Source organism: Lolium perenne, chromosome 5, assembly GCF_019359855.2.
Source record: "Lolium perenne isolate Kyuss_39 chromosome 5, Kyuss_2.0, whole genome shotgun sequence".
Taxonomy (NCBI): Eukaryota; Viridiplantae; Streptophyta; class Magnoliopsida; order Poales; family Poaceae; genus Lolium; species Lolium perenne.
In genome coordinates, this window is record NC_067248.2 from 169,467,075 (window position 1) to 169,494,655 (window position 27,581).

General features: G+C 47.3%; 1 protein-coding gene and 1 pseudogene across 4 annotated transcripts; one reads left to right on the forward strand and one right to left on the reverse strand.

The window, feature by feature from the left end:
• Nucleotides 1-1,131: 1,131 nt before the first annotated feature.
• LOC127303744 (subtilisin-like protease SBT1.8) lies at nucleotides 1,132-19,487 on the forward strand (annotated as a pseudogene).
• A 1,469-nt stretch (nucleotides 19,488-20,956) lies between these two features.
• LOC127300583 (uncharacterized) lies at nucleotides 20,957-27,043 on the reverse strand. 4 transcript variants are annotated; one of them, XR_007851397.2, is made up of 12 exons: nucleotides 26,152-27,043; nucleotides 25,893-26,053; nucleotides 25,377-25,437; nucleotides 25,229-25,294; nucleotides 25,051-25,136; nucleotides 24,389-24,446; nucleotides 23,986-24,198; nucleotides 23,732-23,797; nucleotides 23,350-23,429; nucleotides 23,146-23,255; nucleotides 22,905-23,071; nucleotides 20,957-21,347 (listed from the first exon to the last, which is right to left on the reverse strand). XR_007851397.2 is itself a non-coding variant. In XM_051330715.2 (11 exons), the coding sequence occupies exons 1-10, from the start codon at nucleotides 26,941-26,943 to the stop codon at nucleotides 23,154-23,156; spliced, it is 1,698 nt and encodes a 565-aa protein (XP_051186675.1). In that variant the 5' UTR covers nucleotides 26,944-27,040; the 3' UTR covers nucleotides 20,957-21,347; nucleotides 23,146-23,153. The 4 variants fall into 4 exon arrangements, 1 of the variants encoding a protein (XP_051186675.1); XR_007851396.2 differs by having other exon boundaries at nucleotides 23,146-23,268; nucleotides 26,152-27,039; XR_007851398.2 differs by lacking the exon at nucleotides 22,905-23,071.
• Nucleotides 27,044-27,581: the final 538 nt, after the last annotated feature.

The following is a 27,581-nucleotide window of genomic DNA, read 5'->3' on the forward strand; positions in this document are numbered from 1 at the left end:
TGGCCTCCATTTTGGAACTGATTTTCTGGAGCCACACCTAGATGCTGGTGTTGTTTTGAATAGGTTCTCCTTAATGAGATCGACATAGGCTAGAATCTTCCCACAAGTGCGAATCGGATTCGGCTTAGCAGTGGAATTTCGCGCTTCATTCCTTGCCTCCCAGATGTGCCATAGAGTTACAGCAAGAGTGGTGGCCTGGAGATCATCAGACCTGTCCAAGAAATCAAAAAGCCACTGCCGGTATGTGGTGAAGGTCTTGCGCTCCAGCCGAAGAGGGATACGCTGTTTCACTTCACGCCACACAACTCGAGCAAACTGGCACGTCAAAAGAGCATGGTCCAGACCCTCTGTCCGATCACAAAACACACATGGGCCTGTATCTGGGACCTGTCTCTTCCGCAGCTGGATCCCCGTAGGAAGGCAATCCTGAGCAAAACGCCACAGATGAATCTTCATCTTCCCAGGGGCCTTAACCTTCCAGATAGCCTTCCATTGCTTCTCATTCGACATCCAATTTGAGCTGAGACCTCCTGCTGGTACGCTATGAGTATGAGAGGCAGTTGATTTCATCCCTGATAGCAAGTTAGAATGTTAACTGAAAATTGGGATATAAGTGTGGAGAAAAAGAAAGTGGTGATTTTAGGAAGAGACAAAAGGAGAGTGGAGGCCGTTTCATTCCTTGTTTGGTTTTGGAAGGACGTTTCATCGCAGTCCAAAATCAAAATTGTTCTCCGGCAACATCAATATTAGCTTGCACCTTCAGTTTTGTTTCGCTGCTGCATTTAGCTCCCACTATCTGAGAATTGTGCAGGAAAGAAACCCACGAGTAGCATCCACTAACTGAGCCACTATGATAGCTTAACATGGCAACACAGGCATATCAATGGCTGCATACTTCCAAAGGATATGTGTGATGAAATATTTTCTCTCGGCGATATATGGTGCACATGCTCGTCTTTTTTTATATAGATTATACTATTGTAGAGATGCTTGACACAGGATGAAAATCTCATGTTGTGTGCTGTACATTGGCGTCACAGTTTGCCCAACCAAGGCCAGGCTCTATAAAAGCCGTACCACGTAGGCTCATGCATTCCTCCACAAGCTCAATCACACGCACACACATCAACAATGGCTGCCATGATCTCCATCTTCTCCCTACTAGTTCTCGTCCTTGTCCAGTCCACTCACTCGGCCATCATCCTCCCAGAGCCCAAGACATCCATTGCCGAGCCCATGCCTGATCGTCCATCGAGCTCGCACCACACCTACATCGTCCAAACCAACCACCTGGCCAAGCCACCCAAGTTCCCCACCCTCCATCACTGGTACACGTCCATGGCGGCCACAAGCTCCAGCCGCATCCTCTACACCTATGGCACCGTGATGCACGGCTTCGCCGAATCGCCGTCCGCCTCAGCTCCGGCGAGGCCCGGCGCATGTCGGCCGTCCCCGGCGTGACCCGCGTGTACAAGGACAGGGTTTACCACACCCAGACCACGAGGTCGCCCTGGTTCATGGGCCTCCACGACGACTTCGGCGCGTGGCCGGACTCGGAGTTCGGCGACGGCATCATCATCGGCTTCATCGACTCCGGCATCTGGCCGGAACGTGCCAGCTTCAACGACACCGGCCTCGGCCCCGTCCGCCCCACATGGAGGGGAAACGGCGTGGACGCCGACGGGTTCAACTCCACCTTATCGTGCAACAACAATAATGAGGTCTAAGACCCCGTGTGTGGCCCGATCTCGCAGCTTGACCCCGAAATCCAAGGGAAGAGGTGGGAGAGTGCGAAAAACACGACGAACACGAGGAACTCCGAGACTCACGCACGCACACCAACCCGATACACCCGATGCTTACCTCCGTGGCTCGATGGACCACGCCAATAGAATCTCCGAGGAAGAGGCACGTGGCAGAATTCCCGGAGAGAGATTGGGGTTGGAGAGGAAGAGCTTGGTGAGGGAGAGAGAGTAACTTGTACTAGAATCTCACTCAACAAGATCAAAGTCAACAACCAAGGTGCCTTGATTACAGAGGGATGATACCCAAGGGAGACTAAGCTCAAAGGTAGGTTTGAGTTCAAAACAAGTCTAACCCTAATCTGGAGGAAGGGGTGAGGTACTTATAGGTCCAGATTCGTACAGGGGTAAAATCGGCACTACATAAATTATCCTGGTCCATAGATGCAAAATCAACGGTTGAGATGAAGTCAACAGGGGCTGGGCCGGCAGTGCCGGTGAGGATTGGCCGGCAGTGCCGGTGGGGCCGGCAGTGCCGCTGGTTCGAGGCCGGCAGTGCCGCTGGTCGCGTCTTCAGCTGGAGGGGCCGGCAGTGCCGGTGTCTGGAGGCCGGCGATCTTGGGTGAGCAGGCCGGCGATGCCGGGGCTTGAGGCCGGCGGTCTGCCGGGGGGAGCAGGCCGGCAGTGCCGGTGCCTGGAGGCCGGCAGTGCCGGTGCCTGGAGGCCGGCAGTGCCGGCCCTGAGGGGCGTCCTTCGGCGGCCACTCTTCTCCTCCTCCTTCCTTGTCCATCTTCGGGTCTGCTGCGACGTCCTTCTCTCGAGGTTCATACCTGATAACACAAAGCATATCGGCCTGAGGTAGCAGTCCGTCCAATGGGGTATCAAGATCAAGGGTAGTGAGGAGTGAGTTCACCTTATCGTGTAGCGCTTTGACCCGAGCTCGCGTCATTGGTCCACTTGGGGGACTTGTTGGTCTTGGTGTAGCGTCGTCGGTGAGCGGGGCTACATCATCTCCCCCCCCCCCCTTGGGAAAGAGTCGTCCTCGACTCTTGCACCTCCTCATCTCCATGATAGGGTGACAAGTCCGAGACGTTGAACGTGTTGCTCACCAAGTACTTGGATGTCGGTATGTCGATGACGTAAGCGTTGTTGTTGATGCGTTTGAGGACCTTGAAGGGACCATCTCCTCTTGGCTTGAGCTTGGAGTTGCGCTCATGATGGAACCTTTCCTTCCGGAGGTGGATCCAAACGAGGTCTCCTTCTTGGAATATTCTTGCCTTCTTGGCGTTGATGCGGTTTGCTTGACGAAGCACATGTTCTTGTATGGTCGCTCTTGTTTCTTCATGTAGTTTCTTGACGGCGGCGGTGCGCTTGTCGAAGTCCATGTTGATCCGCTCGTGGAGGGGAAGCGGAAGTATGTCGAGTGCCGTGTAAGGTTCGAAGCCATAGACGACCATGAAGGGGCTCCTTGACGTAGTCTTGTGCTTGGCGCGGTTGTAGACGAACTCCGCGTGAGGAAGGCACTCCTCCCATGACTTCAAGTTCTTCTTCACGAGGATGCGTAGGAGGGTGGAGAGGCTTCGATTGACCACTTCCGTTTGGCCGTCCGTTTGCGGGTGCGAGGATGATGAGAATAAGAGATTCACTCCAAACTTTGCCATGAGCGACTTCCAAAGATAACTCATGAACTTGACGTCTCGATCCGAGACAATGCTTTGCGGTACTCCATGTAGGCAAACAATTTCCCTGAAAAACAATGAAGCAATGTGTGAAGCATCGTCGCTCTTATGGCAAGGTATGAAATGAGCCATCTTAGAGAATCTATCCACTACCACGAATATAGAATCATGACCATGCTTAGTGCGAGGCAAGCCTAAAACGAAATCCATGCTAATATCGGTCCATGGTGCATATGGAATAGGCAATGGAGTGTAAAGACCATAAGGGTTGGAAGTGGACTTAGCTTGTAAGCATGTTGTGCACCGGCGGCAAAGGCGCTCCACATCTCGCTTCATCTTTGGCCAATAGTAGTGAGTGGATAGCATCGCGAGTGTCTTGTCACGTCCAAAGTGACCCTTAAGACCACCTCCATGTGACTCTTGCAAAAGCAATTTTCGAAGCGAGGACTCGGGAATGCAAATCTTGTTAGCTTTGAACAAGTAGCCATCATGCAAATAGAAATCATCCACTCCTCGCTCAATGGAGCACTTCTCAAATATGGGAGCAAAGAAAGAATCGGAAGGATAGGGTTCTTTGATCTCTTCAAGTCCCAAGACATGAAAATCCAAACGAGTAAGCAAAAGGGTGTTTTTGCGGGAAAGAGCATCCGCCACAACATTGTCCTTGCCCTTCTTGTATTTGATCACATATGGGAAGGACTCAATGAACTCGACCCATTTTGCATGTCGTTTGTTCAAGTTGTGTTGGCTTTTCAAATACTTCAAGGACTCATGATCGGAATGAATGATAAACTCCTTAGGCCAAAGATAGTGTTGCCAAACTTCAAGAACACGAACCAAAGCGTAGAGCTCCTTGTCATATATAGGATAGTTGATGCGTGCGCCATCTAACTTCTCACTATAATATGCCACGGGTTTGCCCTCTTGCATAAGAACACCACCAATACCAAGCCCACTTGCATCACACTCAATCTCAAAAGTTTTTGCAAAATTTGGAAGCACAAGTAGAGGGGCTTCGGTAAGGCGTTTCTTCAACTCATCAAAAGCATTTTGTTGGGCATTACCCCAAACAAACGGAACATTCTTCTTGGTAAGCTCATTCAAAGGGCAAGCAATGGTGCTAAAATCTTTCACAAAGCGGCGGTAGAAACCGGCAAGTCCATGAAAACTTTGGACTTGACCAACATTTGTAGGAGTAGGCCAATTGTGGATGGCCTCCACCTTGGAAGAATCAACTTCAATACCATTAGCGGAAACCACAAAGCCAAGAAAAACCAATTTGTTTTGAGCAAAGGTGCACTTGGGGAGGTTAGCATAAAGCTTTTCATGACGCAAGATGCACAAGACCTCTCTCACATGTTGCACATGGTCCTCGAGGTTTTTGCTATAAATGAGAATATCATCGAAATAGACAACCACGCTCTTGCCAATGAGAGGACGCAAGATGTGATTCATGAGGCGCATGAAAGTAGATGGAGCATTGGAGAGACCGAAAGGCATAACGAGCCATTCATAGAGACCGAGTTTGGTCTTGAATGCCGTTTTCCATTCATCACCAATGGCCATGCGGATTTGATGGTAACCACTACGCAAATCGACTTTAGAGAAAATCGTAGCACCACTAAGTTCATCAAGCATGTCATCTAAACGTGGAATGGGATGGCGGTAACGGACGGTAATGGCATTGATGGGGCGACAATCCATACACATCCGTTGCGTCTCATCCGGTTTAGGCACAAGAATCACGGTAACCGTACAAGGGCTAAGGCTTTCGCGGACATACCCTTTGGCGAGGAGAGCTTGAATTTGGCGTTGGATCTCCTTTGTCTCTTTGGGGTTGGTGCGGTAGGCGGCACGGTTTGGAAGCGGAGCGCCGGGTATGAGGTCGATGCGGTGTTCGATGCCTCGAAGTGGTGGTAGTTCATGAGGGAGCTCGTCGGGAAAGACGTCTTGAAACTCCTTCAAAAGAGACAACAAAGACGAAGGAATGTTGGTTAAGTCGTTAGTCGCCGATGATGGTCCCTTGCATATGAGCACATAGTGCAATATGGTGGATGGGTTCTCTTGGAGCTCTCTCCACTCACTCTTGGTGGCTAGAAGGACACTCTTGGACTCACTCATATATGGCTTGTGGCGCTCACTATCTTTGTTGTGGGTCGCTCCCTCTCCTCTCATCTCACTATGGTGGGTGCGGAGTTGTGCCCTCGCTAAAGCCTTCGCATTATCCGCGATGATTTGGCTAGGAGTCATCGGACGCAACTCGAACTTCTTGTCGTTGACCTTGAAGGTGTATGTGTTGGAGAGTCCATCATGTATAGCCTTCTTGTCATATTGCCAAGGGCGGCCAAGCAACATGTGGCACACCGTCATGGGTACCACGTCACACTCAATAGTATCCTCATAAGGTCCAATCTTGAAAGTGACGGTGACGGTTTGTTGTATCTTGACGTTGCCCTTGTCACTCAACCATTGGATATGGTAAGGGTGAGGATGCTTGCGGAGAGTGAGGTTGAGCTTCTCACACAACTCGGTGCTTGCAAGGTTATGGCAACTTCCACCGTCGATAATGACCTTGATCGATTTGCCACCAATTCCGGCACGGGTTTGGAATATGTTGCACCGTTGGTCTTCCATAGCTTGCGGTTGAGTTGTTAGCACCCTTGTGACCACAAGTGAGGGACTTGGGTCATGCTCACATAAGAGAGGATCTTCTCCACTTTCTTGCTCATAAGCTTCTTCACTTTCCACGGCGGCTTGCACAAGGGCTTCATATTCATCTTCATCTAGCGTCTCGATGTCACCATTCTCCATAGTGATCATAACCTTGGTGTTCTTGCACTCAAACGATTTGTGACCTTGGGTGCCACACTTGAAGCAAGTGACACTAGAGGGTCCCGTGGATGCCTTAGAGGAGGCGGTGGAGGAGACCGTTTGCTTCATGCGACTTTGGATAGTCGGTTTCTTGGATGTTGTAGATGACACGTCGGCCTTGGCACTTGTAGCATGAGGAGTTGATGTAGTAGGAGGAGTTGATGTAGCGAGCTTGGAGGAGAAATAGGTCTTGGCCTTGGAGTACTTGATGTCCTCAATCACTTGGCGCTCGGCCTTGGATGCTTGGTGGACCAACTCAACCATGTTGGAGTATGGTTGGAACTCGACGATCCTCTTGATGGGTAATTGAGGCCATTGAAGAAACGAGCAATGGTTTGGTCTTCGGACTCTTGGATGTTGGCTCGCATCATAGTGAGCTCCATCTCCTTGTAGAACTCCTCAACGGTCTTGGTGCCTTGCTTCAACTTTTGGAGCTTGTTGAAGAGGTCGGTCATGTAGTGCGTGGGGACAAAGCGAGCATGCATCTCTTTCTTCATTTCTTCCCAAGTGTCAATTGGAGGTTCACCCTTCTCTTCTCGAAGAGTGGGGACTTGCTCCCACCAAGTGTTGGCGTAATCTTCAAACTCAAGAGACGCCATAGCCACCTTCTTGGCACCGGAGTAGTTGTGGATGCGGAATATCTTGTCAACCTTGAGTGCCCATGAGAGGTAGGCCTCGGCATCTTCTTCACCCTTGAACTTTGGCATGGTGAACTTGAGTCTTCCAAACATGTTTTCTTCATCCTCCAAGTTTCTTCTACGAGGAGGGGCGCCTTCATCTCTTGCGGCTTGAGGAGGGATAGGAGGTCTTCTACGGCCAACCATAGCATTGGGTTGGCGTTGAAGATGAACACTTGCTTCACGGTGAGGATGTGGTTGAAAATCTTGTCGCGGTTGTTGACGATGCTCAACGTTGGGTCTCTCATCTTGATCATGGTGTGGCTCTCCTCGGCCACGTTGGTCATGGCGAGGGTGGCGACAGAGATCTCGCCGAGGTGGGACTTGAGGACCCTGGTCTTGAGGTTGGTCGTCACGCCCATGGTGGGCATGGCGATCCGCTTGGTGATGACCTTGTTGTAGGACTTGGTCTTGTGGAGGGCGCTCATGAGGACGAGCATGGCGATGGATTTCGCCGCGCCTAGAGTTGGAGCGAGAATCTTCATGACGAGCTTGTGGGCGATGAGGTCGATGATGGTCTTCATGCCTTGAGGAAGAGCTTGAGGACGAAAGGCCACCATGAGAGTAGTAATCTTGTGGCGAGCTTGATGACGACGAAGTAGAGCGGTGTCGGTGATGACGACCCAAGTTGGTGATGGCGCGCTCGAGGCTATCCATGCGCCGCTCCATGTTCGCATCATTGGCCGCCATTTGGCCATTCAAGTTGTTCGTAGCTTCACGAAGGAGAGCCAAGTCTTGGTTCACGGCGGAGAAGTTGTGAGCCACTTCATCGTATTGCTCATCGATGCGCGTCTCGAAGAGAGCGAGTTGCTCCTTGAACTCTTGGCGATGCGTCCATAGGTTGTGTTGAGTCACCAACCTCTCGGTGTTGCGGAGGACTTCTTCATCCCTTGTGGTATCTCCGTTCCTATCCATGATGGCAAGACAAGAACTATGTTGTGTATGTTAGTGGAAGGAGACTACCTCGCACTCTTACCAAGGTAAGATAGTACTGAGGCAATCAACCAAGCCGAAAGCAAGATCAAGTGTATCGGGGACACACGCAAAACCACACGCAAAAGCTAGCAAATATGGTGTTAGGCGAGTGTTGTGGAAAGCCAAAAGACAAATCCAAGATCGAGTATGTTGTTAAAAGTGGGTGAGGTCCAAAAATTAAGTGTCCAAATGGTGATCACGAAAACACGAAAGAGGTGGAACGCACACACGAGATAAACGGGGTTAGTGCAACCAAGGAATGGGCGGAAAAGCACAAAAACCAACCAACAAGGTGGTGCCCGGTGTCACACTAACACAAGGAGAGCCAAAGCTTTGGTTGCAACGAGGAGACACCAAGATTTACACGTGGCCTCTCTTCTCGTATCTCTCTTTTGCTTAAAAGCTTTTTCTCTTTTGTATATGGTGGCACTTGCACTCGTTTGTATGTATGGATGTATGGATGTATGGTGCTACTCGCACTCTTTTTGTGTTTTTGGGGCTTTTTCACACACTATGTTAGCGTTAGCCTCGCTTTTGCTATCTTGCCACACGAGTGTTTGCTTGGATGCTTTACTCAACACGACACACACACCTCACAATGCGGGGCCACGTGCAATGTCTCGCAACACTAAACAAGCAATGCTCGGGAGGGTTGGATCGCAAAAGGAACGAGGAGTTGCAAGTTATACCTAGATGTGTCGTAGCCGGTGATGATCACGCAACTTGCAATATGGTGGAAGGATCAAGAGTACGTTTGCAAGTCGGGGTGCCGAGAGTGTCGTCGCTTGCGTCGTAGCTGCGGGTTAGATTTACACACAAGGCACTCAAACCAGAACAAGCAAACACAAAGGTGAAGACGCGGTCGAAATGTGGTTGGGCTAGCTTGGCTGGTCCCTGGCGGCAGTGCCGGCCTGGATCGGGCGGTACTGCCGGCCTGGGCGGCAGTGCCGGCCTGGATGCGGCGGCAGTGCCGGCCTGGGCGGCAGTGCCGGCCTGATGGGGGCGGCAGTGCCGGTCCCTGACGAACAGCTCGAGCTGTTCTTCGCGAAAAGCGGCCCAAATTCGACCAAAACGTCAGAAATCGATGGAATTGAGGTCTAGAAAGTGGGGAAAACGTAGATCAACCAGAGGGGCACGAAATCCATGGATCAAAACCACTCAAAACGCAAACAAATCACAGATCGGTCAAGAGGCAATTTGGGGCTATTTTTTTGGGAAATTTTCTAGAAACGAAATCGGGTGGGTGGAGGGTCAAATCTGCGGTAACCAAGAGCTGCTGATACCATATGATGAGGTCTAAGACCCCGTGTGTGGCCCGATCTTGCAGCTTGACCCCGAAATCCAAGGGAAGAGGTGGGAGAGCGCGAAGAACACGAAGAACACGACGAACACGAGGAACTCCGAGACTCACGCACGCACACCAACCCGATACACCCGATGCTTACCTCCGTGGCTCGATGGACCACGCCAATAGAATCTCCGAGGAAGAGGCACGTGGCAGAATTCCCGGAGAGAGATTGGGGTTGGAGAGGAAGAGCTTGGTGAGGGAGAGAGAGTAACTTGTACTAGAATCTCACTCAACAAGATCAAAGTCAACAACCAAGGTGCCTTGATTACAGAGGGATGATACCCAAGGGAGACTAAGCTCAAAGGTAGGTTTGAGTTCAAAACAAGTCTAACCCTAATCTGGAGGAAGGGGTGAGGTACTTATAGGTCCAGATTCGTACATGGGTAAAATCGGCACTACATAAATTATCCTGGTCCATAGATGCAAAATCAACGGTTGAGATGAAGTCAACAGGGGCTGGGCCGGCAGTGCCGGTGAGGATTGGCAGCGATGCAGTGGGGCAGCAGTGCCGCTGGTTCGAGGCCGGCAGTGCCGCTGGTCGCGTCTTCAGCTGGAAGGGCCGGCAGTGCCGGGGTCTGGTGGCCGGCAGTGCCGGGGTGAGCAGGCCGGCAGTGCCGGGGGCTTGAGGCCGGCAGTGCCGGGGTGAGCAGGCCGGCAGTGCCGGTGCCTGGAGGCCGGCAGTGCCGGCCCTGAGGGGCGTCCTTCGACGGCCACTCTTCTCCTCCTCCTTCCTTGTCCATCTTCGGGTCTGCTGCGACGTCCTTCTCTCGAGGTTCATACCTGATAACACAAAGCATATCGGCCTGAGGTAGCAGTCCGTCCAATGGGGTATCAAGATCAAGGGTAGTGAGGAGTGAGTTCACCTTATCGTGTAGCGCTTTGACCCGGGCTCGCGTCATTGGTCCACTTGGGGGACTTGTTGGTCTTGGTGTAGCGTCGTCGGTGAGCGGGGCTACATCAAACAAGCTGGTCGGCGCCAAGCCCTTCACCATCAACATGGCGGACCTGCCCGCCTACAACGACCCCAGCCCGAGGAACTTCATGGGGCACGGCACGCACGTGGCTGATACGTCTCCGACGTATCGATAATTTCTTATGTTCCATGCCACATTATTGATGTTATCTACATGTTTTATGCACACTTTATGTCATATTCGTGCATTTTCTGGAACTAACCTATTAACAAGATGCCGAAGTGCCGATTCTTTGTTTTCTGCTGTTTTTGGTTTCAGAAATCCTAGTAAGGAAATATTCTCGGAATTGGACGAAATCAACGCCCAGGGGCCTATTTTGCCACGAAGCTTCCAGAAGTCCGAAGACGAGACGAAGAGGGGCCACGAGGCAGCCAGAGCATAGGGCGGCGCGGCCCCTGCCCTGGCCGCGCGGCCCTATGGTCTGGGCCCCTCGCGCCGCCTCTTGACCTACCCTTCCGCCTACTTAAAGCCTCCGTGACGAAACCCCCAGTACCGAGAGCCACGATACGGAAAACCTTCCAGAGACGCCGCCAACGCCGATCCCATCTCGGGGGATCCAGGAGATCGCCTCCGGCACCCTGCCGGAGAGGGGAATCATCTCCCGGAGGACTCTACGCCGCCATGGTCGCCTCCGGTGTGATGTGTGAGTAGTCTACCCCTGGACTATGGGTCCATAGCAATAGCTAGATGGTTGTCTTCTCCCCATTGTGCTATCATTGTCGGATCTTGTGAGCTGCCTAACATGATCAAGATCATCTATCTGTAATTCTATATGTTGCGTTTGTTGGGATTCGATGAATAGAGAATACTTGTTATGTTGATTATCAAAGTTATATCTATGTGTTGTTTATGATCTTGCATGCTCTCCGTTACTAGTAGATGCTCTGGCCAAGTAGATGCTTGTAACTCCAAGAGGGAGTATTTATGCTCGATAGTGGGTTCATGCCTGCATTGACACCTGGGACAGTGACAGAAAGTTCTAAGGTTGTGTTGTGCTGTTGCCACTAGGGATAAAACATTGATGCTATGTCTAAGGATGTAGTTGTTGATTACATTACGCACCATACTTAATGCAATTGTCTGTTGCTTTGCAACTTAATACTGGAGGGGGTTCGGATGATAACCTGAAGGTGGACTTTTTAGGCATAGATGCAGCTGGATGGCGGTCTATGTACTTTGTCGTAATGCCCAATTAAATCTCACTATACTCATCATGATATGTATGTGCATGGTCATGCTCTCTTTATTTGTCAATTGCCCAACTGTAATTTGTTCACCCAACATGCTGTTTATCTTATGGGAGAGACACCTCTAGTGAACTGTGGACCCCGGTCCAATTCTCTTTACTGAAATACAATCTACCGCAATACTGTTCTACTGTTTTCTGCAAACAATCATCTTCCACACAATACGGTTAATCCTTTGTTACAGCAAGCCGGTGAGATTGACAACCTCACTGTTTCGTTGGGACAAAGTACTTTGGTTGTGTTGTGCAGGTTCCACGTTGGCGCCGGAATCCCTGGTGTTGCGCCGCACTACATCCCGCCGCCATCAACCTTCAACGTGCTTCTTGGCTCCTCCTGGTTCGATAAACCTTGGTTTCTTTCTGAGGGAAAACTTGCTGCTGTGCGCATCATACATTCCTCTTGGGGTTCCCAACGAACGTGTGAGTTACACGCCATCAAGCTCTTTTTCTGGCGTCGTTGCCGGGGAGATCAAGACACGCTGCAAGGGGAGTCTCCACTTCTCAATCTCTTTACTTTGTTTTTGTCTTGCTTAGTTTTATTTACTACTTTGTTTGCTGCACTAAATTCAAAATACAAAAAAAATTAGTTGCTAGTTTTACTTTATTTGCTATCTTGTTTGCTATATCAAAAACACAAAAAAAAATTAGTTACTTGCATTTACTTTATCTAGTTTGCTTTATTTTTTGTCTTGCACTCTATATTAAAAACACAAAAAAATTAGTTACTTGCATTTACCTTACTTGATTCATCATGTTTCCTTTTAATTTTACCACAAAAGACATACCGGTAGGACGTGGGTCTATAGTTGGGAGAAATAATATAGAAGAATTTTTCAATCATATTAGTACCATTGAAAATTTTGAAGATAGACACTTGGCAGAACTTGCCCCCACTTATGAAATTGCTGTTGCTTCTTTAGTACACGCATTAGAAGCTAGATTTGTTAATCTTAATCCTGTGATTCAACATATGTTTCTTACACTCAGTGATATGGAAGAAGGAGAAAAGAAAGATTTTGTATTAGAAACCCTTCTTAAAGAATTTGGGGGAATAGCGAGAGAAGCTAGAAAAATTTTCACTAAATATAATATGCTAGGTTCTTATACCAACTTTGCCAGTACCCTTGAGAAGATGGAAAAGGATAGACAAAAGTACACTAATAAAGTTAATTATGGTGGGGAGATCAAAGCACCAATACCATGTAAACTCTTAGCTATGAATGATGCACTAGAGAATAACTATGCTTGGCTTGTTCCTGAAAATTTGTTTGATGAGAGTAGCACGCCTAAGACTAATGAAAAGGGAGATGCTAAAACTTATGTATCTAATATACTATGCCTGGTTGAGAAAACTCCACACCCCGCTGAGAATGCACCATCCTTTGATAACACTTGATGCACACTTTCTGCGCCTAGCTGAAAGACGTTAAAGAAAAGCGCTTATGGGAGACAACCCATGTTTTTACCTACAGTACTTTGTTTTTATTTTGTATCTTGGAAGTTGTTTACTACTGTAGCAACCTCTCCTTATCTTAGTTTTGTGTTTTGTTGTGCCAAGTTAAGCCGTTGATAGAAAAGTAAGTACTAGATTTGGATTACTGCGCAGTTCCAGATTTCTTTGCTGTCACGAATCTGGGTCCACCTCCCTGTAGGTAGCTCAGAAAATTAAGCCAATTTACGTGCATGATCCTCAGATATGTACGCAACTTTCATTCAATTTGAGCATTTTCATTTGAGCAAGTCTGGTGCCATTTTAAAATTCGTCAATACGAACTGTTCTGTTTTGACAGATTCTGCCTTTTATTTCGCATTGCCTCTTTTGCTATGTTGGATGAATTTCTTTGATCCACTAATGTCCAGTAGCATTATGCAATGTCCAGAAGTGTTAAGAATGATTGTGTCACCTCTGAATATGTTAATTTTTATTGTGCACTAACCCTCTAATGAGTTGTTTCGAGTTTGGTGTGGAGGAAGTTTTCAAGGATCAAGAGAGGAGTATGATGCAACATGATCAAGGAGAGTGAAAGCTCTAAGCTTGGGGATGCCCCGGTGGTTCACCCCTGTATATATTAAGAAGACTCAAGCGTCTAAGCTTGGGGATGCCCAAGGCATCCCCTTCTTCATCGACAACATTATCAGGTTCCTCCCCTGAAACTATATTTTTATTCCATCACATCTTATGTGCTTTTTCTTGGAGCGTCGGTTTGTTTTTGTTTTTTGTTTTGTTTGAAAAAAATGGATCCTAGCATTCACTTTATGGGAGAGAGACACGCTCCGCTGTAGCATATGGACAAGTATGTCCTTGGTTTCTACTCATAGTATTCATGGCGAAGTTTCTTCTTCGTTAAATTGTTATATGGTTGGAATTGGAAAATGATACATGTAGTAATTGCTATTAATGTCTTGGGTAATGTGATACTTGGCAATTGTTGTGCTCATGTTTAAGCTCTTGCATCATATACTTTGCACCCATTAATGAAGAAATACATAGAGCTTGCTAAAATTTGGTTTGCATATTTGGTTTCTCTAAGGTCTAGATAATTTCTAGTATTGAGTTTGAACAACAAGGAAGACGGTGTAGAGTCTTATAATGTTTTCAATATGTCTTTTATGTGAGTTTTGCTGCACCGGTTCATCCTTGTGTTTGTTTCAAATAAGCCTTGCTAGCCTAAACCTTGTATCGAGAGGGAATACTTCTCATGCATCCAAAATACTTGAGCCAACCACTATGCCATTTGTGTCCACCATACCTACCTACTACATGGTATTTTCCGCCATTCCAAAGTATATTGCTTGAGTGCTACCTTTAAAATTCCATCATTCACCTTTGCAATATATAGCTCATGGGACAAATAGCTTAAAAACTATTGTGGTATTGAATATGTAATTATGCACTTTATCTCTTAATAAGTTGCTTGTTGTGCGATAACCATGTTCACTGGGGACGCCATCAACTATTCATTGTTGAATTTCATGTGAGTTGCTATGCATGTCCGTCTTGTCTGAAGTAAGAGCGATCTACCACCTTATGGTTAAGCATGCATATTGTTAGAGAAGAACATTGGGCCGCTAACTAAAGCCATGATCCATGGTGGAAGTTTCAGTTTTGGACATATATCCTCAATCTCAAATGATAAAATTATTAATTGTTGTTACATGCTTATGCATAAAAGAGGAGTCCATTATCTGTTGTCTATGTTGTCCCGGTATGGATGTCTAAGTTGAAGAATAATCAATAGCGAGAAATCCAATGCGAGCTTTCTCCTTAGACCTTTGTACAGGCGGCATAGAGGTACCCCTTTGTGACACTTGGTCAAAACATGTGCATTGTGATGATCCGGTAGTCCAAGCTAATTAGGACAAGGTGCGGGCACTATTAGTACACTATGCATGAGGCTTGCAACTTGTAAGATATAATTTACATGATACATATGCTTTATTACTACCGTTGACAAAATTGTTTCATGTTTTCAAAATCAAAGCTCTAGCACAAATATAGCAATCGATGCTTTTCCTCTATGGAGGACCATTCTTTTACTTTCAATGTTGAGTCAGTTCACCTATTTCTCTCCACCTCAAGAAGCAAACACTTGTGTGAACTGTGCATTGATTCCTACATACTTGCTTATTGCACTTATTATATTACTCTATGTTGACAATATCCATGAGATATACATGTTACAAGTTGAAAGCAACCGCTGAAACTTAATCTTCTTTTGTATTGCTTCAATGCCTTTACTTTGAATTATTGCTTTATGAGTTAACTCTTATGCAAGACTTATTGATGCTTGTCTTGAAGTGCTATTCATGAAAAGTCTTTGCTTTATGATTCACTTGTTTACTCATGTCATATACATTGTTTTGATCGCTGCATTCACTACATATGCTTTACAAATAGTATGATCAAGGTTATGATGGCATGTCACTCCAGAAATTATATGTGTTAACATATTACCTGCTCGGACGAGCAGAACTAAGCTTGGGGATGCTGATACGTCTCCAACGTATCGATAATTTCTTATGTTCCATGCCACATTATTGATGTTATCTACATGTTTTATGCACACTTTATGTCATATTCGTGCATTTTCTGGAACTAACCTATTAACAAGATGCCGAAGTGCCGATTCTTGTTTCTGCTGTTTTTGGTGTCAGCAATCCTTGTAAGGAACTATACTCGGAATTGCACGAAATCAACGCCCAGGGGCCTCTTTTGCCACGCAGCTGCCAGAAGTCCGAAGACGAGACGAAGAGGGCCACGAGGCAGCGAGCATAGGGCGGCGCGGCCCCTGCCCGGCCGCGCGGCCCTATGGTCTGGGCCCCTCGCGCCGCCTCTTGACTTACCCTTCCGCCTACTTAAAGCCTCCGTGACGAAACCCCCAGTGCCGAGAGCCACGATACGGAAAACCTTCCAGAGACGCCGCCAACGCCGATCCCATCTCGGGGGATCCAGGAGATCGCCTCCGGCACCCTGCCGGAGAGGGGAATCATCTCCCGGAGGACTCTACGCCGCCATGGTCGCCTCCGGTGTGATGTGTGAGTAGTCTACCCCTGGACTATGGGTCCATAGCAGTAGCTAGATGGTTGTCTTCTCCCCATTGTGCTATCATTGTCGGATCTTGTGAGCTGCCTAACATGATCAAGATCATCTATCTGTAATTCTATATGTTGCGTTTGTTGGGATCCGATGAATAGAGAATACTTGTTATGTTGATTATCAAAGTTATATCTATGTGTTGTTTATGATCTTGCATGCTCTCCGTTACTAGTAGATGCTCTGGCCAAGTAGATGCTTGTAACTCCAAGAGGGAGTATTTATGCTCGATAGTGGGTTCATGCTGCATTGACACAGGACGGATGTGAGAAAGTTCTAAGGTTGTGTTGTGCTGTTGCCACTAGGGATAAAACATTGATGCTATGTCTAAGGATGTAGTTGTTGATTACATTACGCACCATACTTAATGCAATTGTCTGTTGCTTTGCAACTTAATACTGGAGGGGGTTCGGATGATAACCTGAAGGTGGACTTTTTAGGCATAGATGCAGCTGGATGGCGGTCTATGTACTTTGTCGTAATGCCCAATTAAATCTCACTATACTCATCATGATATGTATGTGCATGGTCATGCTCTCTTTATTTGTCAATTGCCCAACTGTAATTTGTTCACCCAACATGCTGTTTATCTTATGGGAGAGACACCTCTAGTGAACTGTGGACCCCGGTCCAATTCTCTTTACTGAAATACAATCTACTGCAATACTGTTCTACTGTTTTCTGCAAACAATCATCTTCCACACAATACGGTTAATCCTTTGTTACAGCAAGCCGGTGAGATTGACAACCTCACTGTTTCGTTGGGACAAAGTACTTTGGTTGTGTTGTGCAGGTTCCGGTAACCTACCAATTGTAGAAGTAGGATTTTTGGCAAGCCACGTTGGCGCCGGAATCCCTGGTGTTGCGCCGCACTACATCCCGCCGCCATCAACCTTCAACGTGCTTCTTGGCTCCTCCTGGTTCGATAAACCTTGGTTTCTTTCTGAGGGAAAACTTGCTGCTGTGCGCATCATACCTTCCTCTTGGGGTTCCCAACGAACGTGTGAGTTACACGCCATCAGTGGCGTCCACGGCCGCCGGCGCCGAGGTTCCCTCGGCCGACCTGTACGGCTTCTCGGGCGGGAGGGCGATCGCCATGTACAAGGCGTGCGTTCCGGTTGCAGGATGCCCCGACTCGGCGGTCGTGGCGGCGATCGACGCCGCGGTCAGCGATGGCGTGGACCTCATCTCCCTCTCCCTCGGCCGCAAGGACGGCGCATTCTAGGACAACCCCCTCGCCGTCGCCACATTCGGTGCCGTTCGCAGGGGCGTGTTCGTCGTCCTCTCCGGTGGCAACAGCTACCTCGGTCTCTTTGACAGGAGACAAACAGCAGACACCGGCCTCTTTGACAGGAGGGCCTGCTGGATAGCTGTTTGTTATTATTGCTATTATTATTAATATGACAGGAGACAAATAGCAATAAAAGACTACAATTGTTTTATTGCTATTATTATTAATATAATTACACTTAATTTGTTTTTTCAGAAAACTGTTTGATAGTTGCGGCAATCAACTTCTATATAGGGGATTATTCTTTTCACGCCAAATAATGCAATGCTGCAAGTTGAACCCTAGGATATTATTCACTAACATTCCCTAGAGTGAGAAACCCTAGGATATTAGGGACTGAAACTGCCTTGTCGATCATCTGCGAGACGGTCACCGGCGAGAGGGCGACGCCGTACCCGGTGGCGTCCTTCGCCTACGCCTGCGAGACGGTCACCGGCGAGAACCGGGCGCCGATGGTGGCCGGGTTCTCTACTTCTCTTCGCGGGGCCCCAGAGCGGTGGCCCAGGAGATCCTGAAGCCGGACGTCGTCGCGCCGGGCGTCAACATCCTCGCCGCCTGGTCGGGCGACGTGTCGCCGTCGAGCACCGAGGTTGACCCACGGAGGGTCGAGTTCAACATCCTTTCCGGGACGTCCATGGCGTGCCCGCATGTCGCCGGCACCGCGCCGCAGATCAAGAAAGTGCACGGCGACTGGACGCCGGCCATGGTGCGGTCCGCGCTGATGACGACCGCCGGCCCGCTCGACAAGAACGGCAGGGGCATTGTCGACAGCGGCACCGTGATGGATGCGACGCTGCGGGGCTCGTCCTCCCTCGGCTCGCCATGGTCCAGCTCGTGTACAGCTCCTGCGACGAGGATGACCTGACGCTCGACAAGGTCATGGGCAAGCTGGTGGTGTGCACGTGGATGGCAGGAGCCGAGACCGGACACCCGGTTCTGGGACGCCGTCATGGCCGAGACCTTCACGCTCACCGGTGTCATGATCAGTCAAACTGCCGAAAGGAAGCTGAACGACTACATGGCGTCATCGCCGTACCCGGTGGCGTCCTTCGCCTTCGCCTGCGAGACGGTCACCGGAGAGAACCGGGCGCCGATGGTGGCCGGGTTCTCTTCGCGGGGCCCCAGCGCGGTGGCCCCGGAGATCCTGAAGCCGGACGTCGTCGCGCCGGCGTGAACACATCCTCGCGGCCTGGTCGGGCGACGTGTCGCCGTCGAGCTCCGAGGTTGACCCACGGAGGGTTGAGTTCAACATCCTCTCCGGGACGTCCATGGCGTGCCCGCATGTCGCCGGCGCCGCGGCGCTGATCAAGAAAGCGCACGGCGACTGAACGCCGGCCATGGTGCGGTCGGCGCTGATGACGACCGCCGGCCCGCTCGACAAGAACGGCAGGGACATGGTCGACAGCGGCGACGGTGTCGCCGCGATGGACGCGACGCCGCTGGCGGCCGGTGCGGGGCTCGTCCTCCCTCGGCTCGCCATTGACCCGGGCCTGGTGTACGACGCCGGCACGCAGGACTACGTGGACTTCCTGTGCACCCTTAACTACACGGCGGAGCAGATGCGGCAGTTCGTGCCGGAGATGAGCACCGGGTGCGGCGCGAGGTCGAGGATCCCCGGGGGCGTGGCCAACCTCAACTACCCGTCGTTCGTGGTGGTGTTCGACGGGAGCAACCGCACTCTGACGAGGACGGTGACCAAGTTGTCGGCGAAGCCGGAGACGTACAACGTCACCTTCGCGGCGCCGGAGGGTGTGGCGGTGGCCGTGACGCCGACGACGCTGGAGTTCAAGGGGAAGAACCAGAAGCGGAGCTACACCGTGGAGTTCAGCATCGAGGCTCAAGGAAAGGTGAAGCCGGCCGGGACATGGGAGTTCGGCCACATTTCCTGGGAGAACAGGAAGCACCGGGTCAGGAGCCCCGTTGCCTTCAACTGGCAGACCCCTTGATAGATACACCATGTATCAGTACAGTAGTAGCTGAATAAGTGAGAGAGGGAGATAATCTGAAACTGATGTTGCATGTGAATTGTGAGTTGATCTGGTGAAACTGTCTGAATGATAAGGATTTGCTTGCTTTGAGCTTGTGATAAGGAGAGGAGAATAATTAGCTTGTGATGCATTCGTGTTAGATATGGATCATGAACGGTGAACTTGTGGGTGACAAATGCAAGTTGGAGAAACAGATTCGAAAACAGCTAATTGCATTCCTCTTTTTTTTTCCTTTCAATAAAGCTATAGACCATTTCCTCATCTACACAAAGTTTTCAGGCAACCAAGTCAATAGTTCAATGACCTTTTTGCTTCCCCCGTGTATAGTGTATACCTCGCTAAAAGACAATACAGGCTCTCCCGCTTTTAGGTTCAGGTTTTCTAAGATTCAGATTTTATGATTGGTATATTCGTGATATTAATATATTTTCTTTATCGAAAAAATCATGTTTTGTGTAATATTTAACCGAAGAGCCCGGAAATTCAATTCGGCTCCCGGGTGCGTATGCTCCCTCTACCAAAAAAAAATATTTCGAAATGTCGAAAAATTTGGACGAAAAATTCTACATGTACATCTTCATTATGTATGTGTATTCGTCAAGTTTCACGAAAAAAAAAATTTCTTGTCTATGTAAAAAGGAGAAACTTTATCTTGTGAAAAGCATTATTCTTAGCACTGAATTTTGTCTTTTTTACACACGTCACATGATAAATCGATTTTTTATGAAACGACTTTGTGAGCGTGTAGCACGTGAAGATGTATGTATTAATTTTTTGTTTTAATTTTTTTGAAATTTAAAATATGTGTAAGATGCATTTCAAAATATAGGGAGCATATGCACCCATGTTCCAAAACACCACTCCCGATTTTGGATTACATACAAAAGTTCTAAACTTGAGAATTCGAACCTCAAACGGTGTACGTGCCAATCATAGGCCAGCTAATATCTTTGGGAGCAGAAACATAAAAAATATCCTGCCTCCGCTCTCTTTTAATTGACTTGAACTTAGTACAACTTTGTACTAAATTTGAGTTAATTAAAAAGGACCGAAGAGATAGTACTCTACCTGTCTACCAGCAAGGAAATGTGTAGGGTTGTCACCTGCATCATGGGTCCGAACCTGAATAAATCCTTGTCCATGTTATACAAGTTTCATTTGTAAATTTTGGCGCTCTGCAGTCTTCACGTCTACATATTGCAGCTGCTCTCACTCCAAAGTGGCCTTCTCCACTCCGCGCTTGCTCCATCACCTCGACGAACTTGGCTAATAGGAGATTCACGTTCACCGACGAGAGAGTGAGCATAACCTCAAGTGTGCTTTAAGACCCTTGCTAGACACAATGTATCAAGGTATAGAGAGTGTCCTCCTGGAGTTGTTGCCAATGTTTCTTCGCTACTCCAGAACATTTGCACTTCTAATATTTTCTGAGCAAATGCCAAGTAGTGAACAGATGCCATCCACAAACCGCTTAATTAGTTACAATGTATAAGGTAGAGAGAGGGGCTCTTGTTCCGCCTTCATCAACAAAAGATTTAAGAGCAAACCAGCCACTTCCAGAGACAAGCAAATTAGCAATGCAAGGCCTATTCATATTGGTCACACATGAACATAGTGAGCATGGCTGTCCTACCAAGCCATGAGTCACAGTATTATTATGTGTATCAGAGCATGAACTGGTATATAATCTGATCATGCTGAATTACAAAAACATCCACCCAAAAAATCGGAGCTTATTGCCTACTACCAGAGTATGTAAACGATAAAAGTGGTTTTCTGTCAACTCATGTTGCTACTTGAGCGAGATTCTCTGTTCGCAACGTCTCATCCAAAATGGTGTATAAATACTTAAATAAGAGACCTAAAAAGAACCATAGTGCTACCACAATAGATATACTTGTTAGCGTAGTACAAAAAAGACGTCCACCTCTGGCAACCATGATGAAAAATTTCTGAGCCATCCTGAAAAAGTAAGAGCAGGAAAGGTTCAACCAACTGAAAATTGAAGTATGGCTATCAGGCCAAGACCAAAGTACTATAAACCAACGTATTTTTTGTTTCTTTACTAAAGTACTGTATGCACACACTTCACCATTTCGTTTGCAGAAGTATGCAACTAGGTGCTATAATGAGCAAAAGATTACTCGCAGATAAAACATTCCTAGCTGTTGAGTATGGGTGGGTTGTGGTGCACATCTTAAAATGTAAATGCCGAAATGGGCAATATGTGACATTTGACTGATGAAATAAGAGAAGAATACGCATTCACAAAGCTAGACCAGTGTCTTGTTCTGAATATTCACATTCACAATAGGCCTTCCTGATTCTGCACCATGCTACCAACAACAGAACACGGATATGCTGCCTGATTTCATAGTTTTTAGCAAATAAATCAAATTAACTTTGGAGGAGTTCGTGACCCAAGGTGCACATTCGGAGGCAGACACTTCTGGGAAATGATCACCGGGGCGACAGGAACCCAAACAGCAGACACGTTGGCCTCTTTCACAGGAAGGCCTGCTGGAAGGAGACTACAATTGTTCCTTATTACTCCCACTTAATTTGATTTTACACAAAACCTAAAAGGTTCAGCCAACTGAGGATTAAAGTATGGCTCTGATAGTACACATATTATCAGGCCAAGATCAATGTACTGTAAACCAAAGAACTTTCCTTTCTTTACTAAGTACTGTATGCTCACACTTCACCATTTCGTTTGCAGAAGTATGCAACTAGGTGCTACTGAATATAACATTACTTACGAATAAAACATTACTCACGTGATGGTTATGTCTGTATGCACACTTTACTATTTAGTTTACAGAAGTATGCAACTAGATGCTACTGAATAAAACGTTACCAGTGGTTCAGTATAAAAATAAATAGTATGGGTTGGTTGTTGTGCACATCTCAAAATGTAAATGCCAAAATGGAGCAATATGGGACATGTTATTGATGAAATAAGAGAAGAAAATATGCATTCACAAAAACTAGGCCAGTGTCTTGTTCTGAGTATCCAAATTCGAGACACAATAGGCTTTCCTGATTTTGCACCATACTACCAACAAAACATGGAGACGCAGCCTGATTTCGTAGTTACTAGCAAATAAATCAAACTAACTGGAAGAGTGGGTGAGCCCAAGGTGCACATTTGGAGGCAGACATTTCTGCGAAGCAATCACCAGGGCAACAGGAACACAAACAGCAGACACCGGCCTCTTTCACAGGAGGGCCTGCTCGAAGAAGACTACAATTGTTTTATTACTATTATTATTAATAATTACACTTAATTTGATTTTTCAGAAAACTGTTTGAAGTATAGTTGCGGCAATCAACTTCTATATAGGGGATTATTCTTTTCACGCTAAATAATGCAATGCTGCAAGTTGAAGCCACTAAGACAAAAGCTCAACATATGGAATAATTCTTCCAATCTATAAGAACCACTCATACCAGGTTACTACTGATTGAAAGAAACATGGCAAATGGTTATAACTTATGACAGGTGAATTAACTTACATTCGCATGTCAGTGGTTGTGAAATCACATGTGTGCTTCACATAATCTTATGGATACTAGAGGGTAAATCCATCAAAATAACAAGTCAGTTCCACACCATAGAATTGAAAATGGTTCCTGGTTCATTCAAATCACTTCTAGACAAAAGATAATTTTCTTGACATAATCTGCATAACAAATGAAATGTAAGGGTCCCACTTCAAGTTCAAAATAACGGAGTGAATATATGAGACCTTCTTACATAGCTTGTTACTTGTAGCCGATTTCTTTCATCAAGTGCCGGTAGCTTCGCCCACGTATTGCACGTTGCCATAAGAATGATATTGATTCTTGAAGGTTCAACTCTAATCTCTGCTGAACAAGCCTAGACATAATCAAATAAAGAATTTCATCAGAAACAAACTATTCGCTAGAACATCAGCGTGCAAGGAGTACAAGAACGCACCATCTAGCAAGACAGCGCTGAATCCCACGAGTGATTGGTCGCATAAAGGATGGTTCTCTCTGTTGATAAAGTAGGCCGACCTAGAAACAGCAACCATGTAAGCATGATATCATTACGCCAATACTCCATCTGAGTAACAGTACAGGCCAATATAGACATTGACAGTGCCTCCAAGATGTCACTTTGACCATTCTATAGACTATTTTCATGAAAATATGGTGCTTTAAACAAATATGAGTAACATTATAAAATTATTATCATGATGGATCTACTAATATCAATTAGTAATGTTGATGTTGGTGATTATTTCAATACTGATGGTCAAACCTTTTTTTTTACAATGCAGATTGTAATAATACCATACAGAGATTGATTGAAATACCTCCATCATAGCCACTGCTGCAGGATCATCCAATATTTCCAGGCTATCATCTGCTAGGTAGTTCAACTGTAAAATACACAAAGAAAATACTCTTAACACTCTGGAAATCCAATAATACATGAGCTAAAATGTTCCATGTATGCTTGAAAGTGGAAAAATGGGAAAGTTTGTCACTTCCCCTATTGCATGCCATCTTTATTTCTATTACAGCAAAAGTGCAAATGCCTGGCTAGCAGAAGGGACATAATAGTTACCCCAAATTCAGCGTTTACAAAGGATTGGACAAAATCCATCAGTTGAATCTTTGCCCACTTATATGACGTATCAGGGTTGTCAGTCCTGGGTGGATGTCTCCAGGGTGCACCAAAAGACAGTCTGTTTTCTGGTATTTTACCCTCGCGAACATCAGAGGCGAACTTCTGCACCATACTCAATGCTGTATCCATAGCAGGATTCACAACAGATACCTGGTGAGAAGAAATGAAACAACAATCATGCTCTTTTCCCTCCTATTTTAACTGCATTCTCCTAGTTCTGATATTCAATGCAAAAGCATGCGTTTCAATGAAAGAGCAAATTTGGAAACGGGAAATAACTACAGCTATCCAAGCTGAGGGGAGTGGTACTTGTCTCAGCTCTGGCTGAAATTTTACTTACTTGCAAGTGTGCCAGGTATGTGTCAACAATTTCCTCAATGTTTGTGTCATGCAAAACCCTGCAACGCAAAGGAGATCAAATTAGAATAACAATTGCATTAAGCATGGGCAAACAGCAGTGTCGAACAAACTGAGGTTGGTGCTTTAATCATATATGTGTAGTATATTTGTTTAAGACTGAAAACATAATGAAACTCTGTTACTCAAGAGGACTTAATTGTATAGCATAAATCTGCTAGCAAATACTATATAAGTTCCAAAATAAATAAGAAGGCATGAGCTGAGGTCTACAGACCTCAAACTCTTCTAATGTAGGGTATATAAACATTAAACCTATAATAGAGTAATACATACCACAAGCAGGGATATTAGAAATCAAAACATCCAAATGATTTACTAAAACAGTCGAGTTAATAGCAGTCGTGACAAAGGATAAAAGTATCTAAACTTGGTCATTTTGTCCTTTTTACGGATAGGACAGACCCAGTGCTAGAAGCTCCCACAGCAGGTGGTTGCAACAAAATGATATATAATCCGCAAGAACATCAAGCGTATAGTAATTATTTTACTTATTTATGACACTGACCCACAAAACATCAGAGAATATTATTACTAAGGCTATCATATCAAGATTAGTGACAGAAAAATGGGTATGTTGCTTACTCTGGGCGACTGGCCTTTTGCTTCAGCATATATATCTCAGATAGGTGTCGTGTGTTTGTCCCAAGAATCTCATCAACAACTTTCCACTACAACTTCAATAAACATGGGAAGGAAATTATGCACAGGGTTTGCTCAAGGGGGAAACAGAACAGAATTAGTAAGTACAAAATCTTACTACCTCCTTTTCACTGAAGAACTCAGAAACCATATGCAGTTTAGCTTCTTGTTGTGTCCAACCAAATGTCTGTGGTATCAAATAATCGTGACTTAAGTAAAAATTGGTAAAGAAGGAAAAAAGCAAGGGTCCAAGAGTAAACTAAGCATACCTCGCGAGAAATGAAGATATTAGGAAAACCGAAATCAACAAATGCTTGAGAAGAATAGTATCTGCAAAGATTTGAACAGGGACATGGTTTCGTCAGTTTACATGTGGAATGTTCTGGCATTAATGCAGTAATAAGTAGAAAAATACAGCCCGGATAGCCAACTATCACAACAAAGCTAGATAACAGGATCAACTGTATCTTGGGTATTTTGGATATGCCATGGTAATCAGAAGATAGGAGTGACAGTGGTACAAGGCACCAGGGCATGGTAAAACCTAAAATGGTATAAGAAGATTAGATATTTGTGTTCAACCAGTGCAAGGTTTGTTTGAGTATTTTAGCATTCACCCCAGTCTCTATGCATCAGATCAGATGTTTTATGTTCAACAAATGCAAGATTTTTCAATCTTGATGCAAATCTTGTAGCATTCACCCCTGTCTCTATGCATCCTGATCATTCATGTAATGTGAGATTTACCAAATATATCATGCAGAACAATTTAGAGAGATTCTTACCCATCTGAGGTCGACATAAACACAGGCAAGCACTGCTCATTGGCACCAAGTGCGATCAACCTCCAAATGAAGCTGTCATGGTACATTGCTGCAGGCACCATAGTGTCATCCTCACACGTCGCCCTCTTGAGTACATCCACATTGTTCAGCACCAGCTTTGGCTGCACACCAAAAAAAAAAGTCTGTCAAACTGGTACATAATGCCTCAATGTTTTCCACATGAATCCTCACACCAAACTGAGATCACACAAAACTCTACCTGGAAGAAATCCACCTCCGCCGCGCCTGACAGCACGTCCAGCAGGAGGCACGGCCAGTCCGTGGCTGAATTGACCAGCGGGCGCGAGAACCGGCCCGTCCTATTCATCTCCCGCAACGCCTCCTTCCTCCACCCCTCCTGCATCCGGAGCAGTTCCTTGGCCACGCGCAGCGCCGCCATGGCCTCCTGCATGTACGCCGTCTCCTCCATGGAACAGTTGGCCGCCTCTCCCTCGCCAATGCGGAACGTGGGGTCCTCGCCGCGGGCGGAGGAGGTCGCGGCTAGCACGGCCCTCGCCCAGAGCACCGGGACCGAGCTGGTGCCCCGGCCGCGGGCGGCGGCGGGGCCCGCGAGGCGGGAGAGCGCGGTGTGGAGGCCGTGGGAGCGGGAGAGCGCGGCGAGCACGTCCTTGGAGCCGACGGCGCCTTTGAGCACGGCGGCGCGGGTGAGTCCCTCGAGCGCGGACTCGAGCTGGAGGCGGAGGGTAGGGAGGGAGGGGGCCGTGGGGTCGGCGAGGAGAGACCACGGCGCCGCGGTGGCGTGGGCGTGGGCGGGGGAAGTGGGGGCGGGGTTGAGGAAGTCGACGAAGGCGGCGTAGTGCGGGGGCTCGGACCACTGGGGGAGGAGGCGGTCGAGGAGGAGCGTGGACTTGCCGACGCCGCGCGGGCCGTGGAGGAGCAGCGGCTGCGGCACGCGCGGGTGGAGGGCGTGGTTGTGGAGGACGGTCTCGAGGACGGGGCGCGGGATCACGCGCCACGGGCGGCCGGCTGCGCCGCCGGCGGCGGCAGCCATGGCGAGCGGCGGCGCGCGGAGGCGGTTGTAGGGTTCTGTGGGGTTTCTCGGGGTGTGTGGTGAGCACGAATGGAGCGAGGAAGAAGAAAGTCAGATGGGATCGCGAAAATCCGGGCCGGGCCGGGCCGGAAGATACCAGATTGTTTAGCTGGGCTCATCAAGTAGAGATGTATGTTTGGTGTGATGTTAAGTTTGTTTTTTAAGGAATGCCTAGTGGCCTTTATTCATTTAACAGAACTATTACATCTTTTATTACATCTGGTAGGATGAATCCCGGAGGATCACCATCCCAAAACAAAAATTCTTTCCTCTATAAGCATTCCTTTCTAGATTATGAGCCACCCTATTTGCATCCCTAGGATAATGTTGAAAAGAGACATTGTTGATCGTACTCGCTTTTGAAAAACACTCTAGCTGAGTGCGGACTCCAAATCTCCATCTCACCATTGCAAGCATGTATCAATTCCATAGAGTCTGACTCAATAACCACCGATGCACAACCCAATTGTTCTAAGAGTTCCAAACCTCTCAAAAGGGCTAACGCTTCAGCCGCTGCAGCATTTAGAACATTCTCAAACGAGCGGGCTCAGCCAGCCACTGCCTCACCGCGGCAGTTTCGAAGGACGACTCCCGCCGCA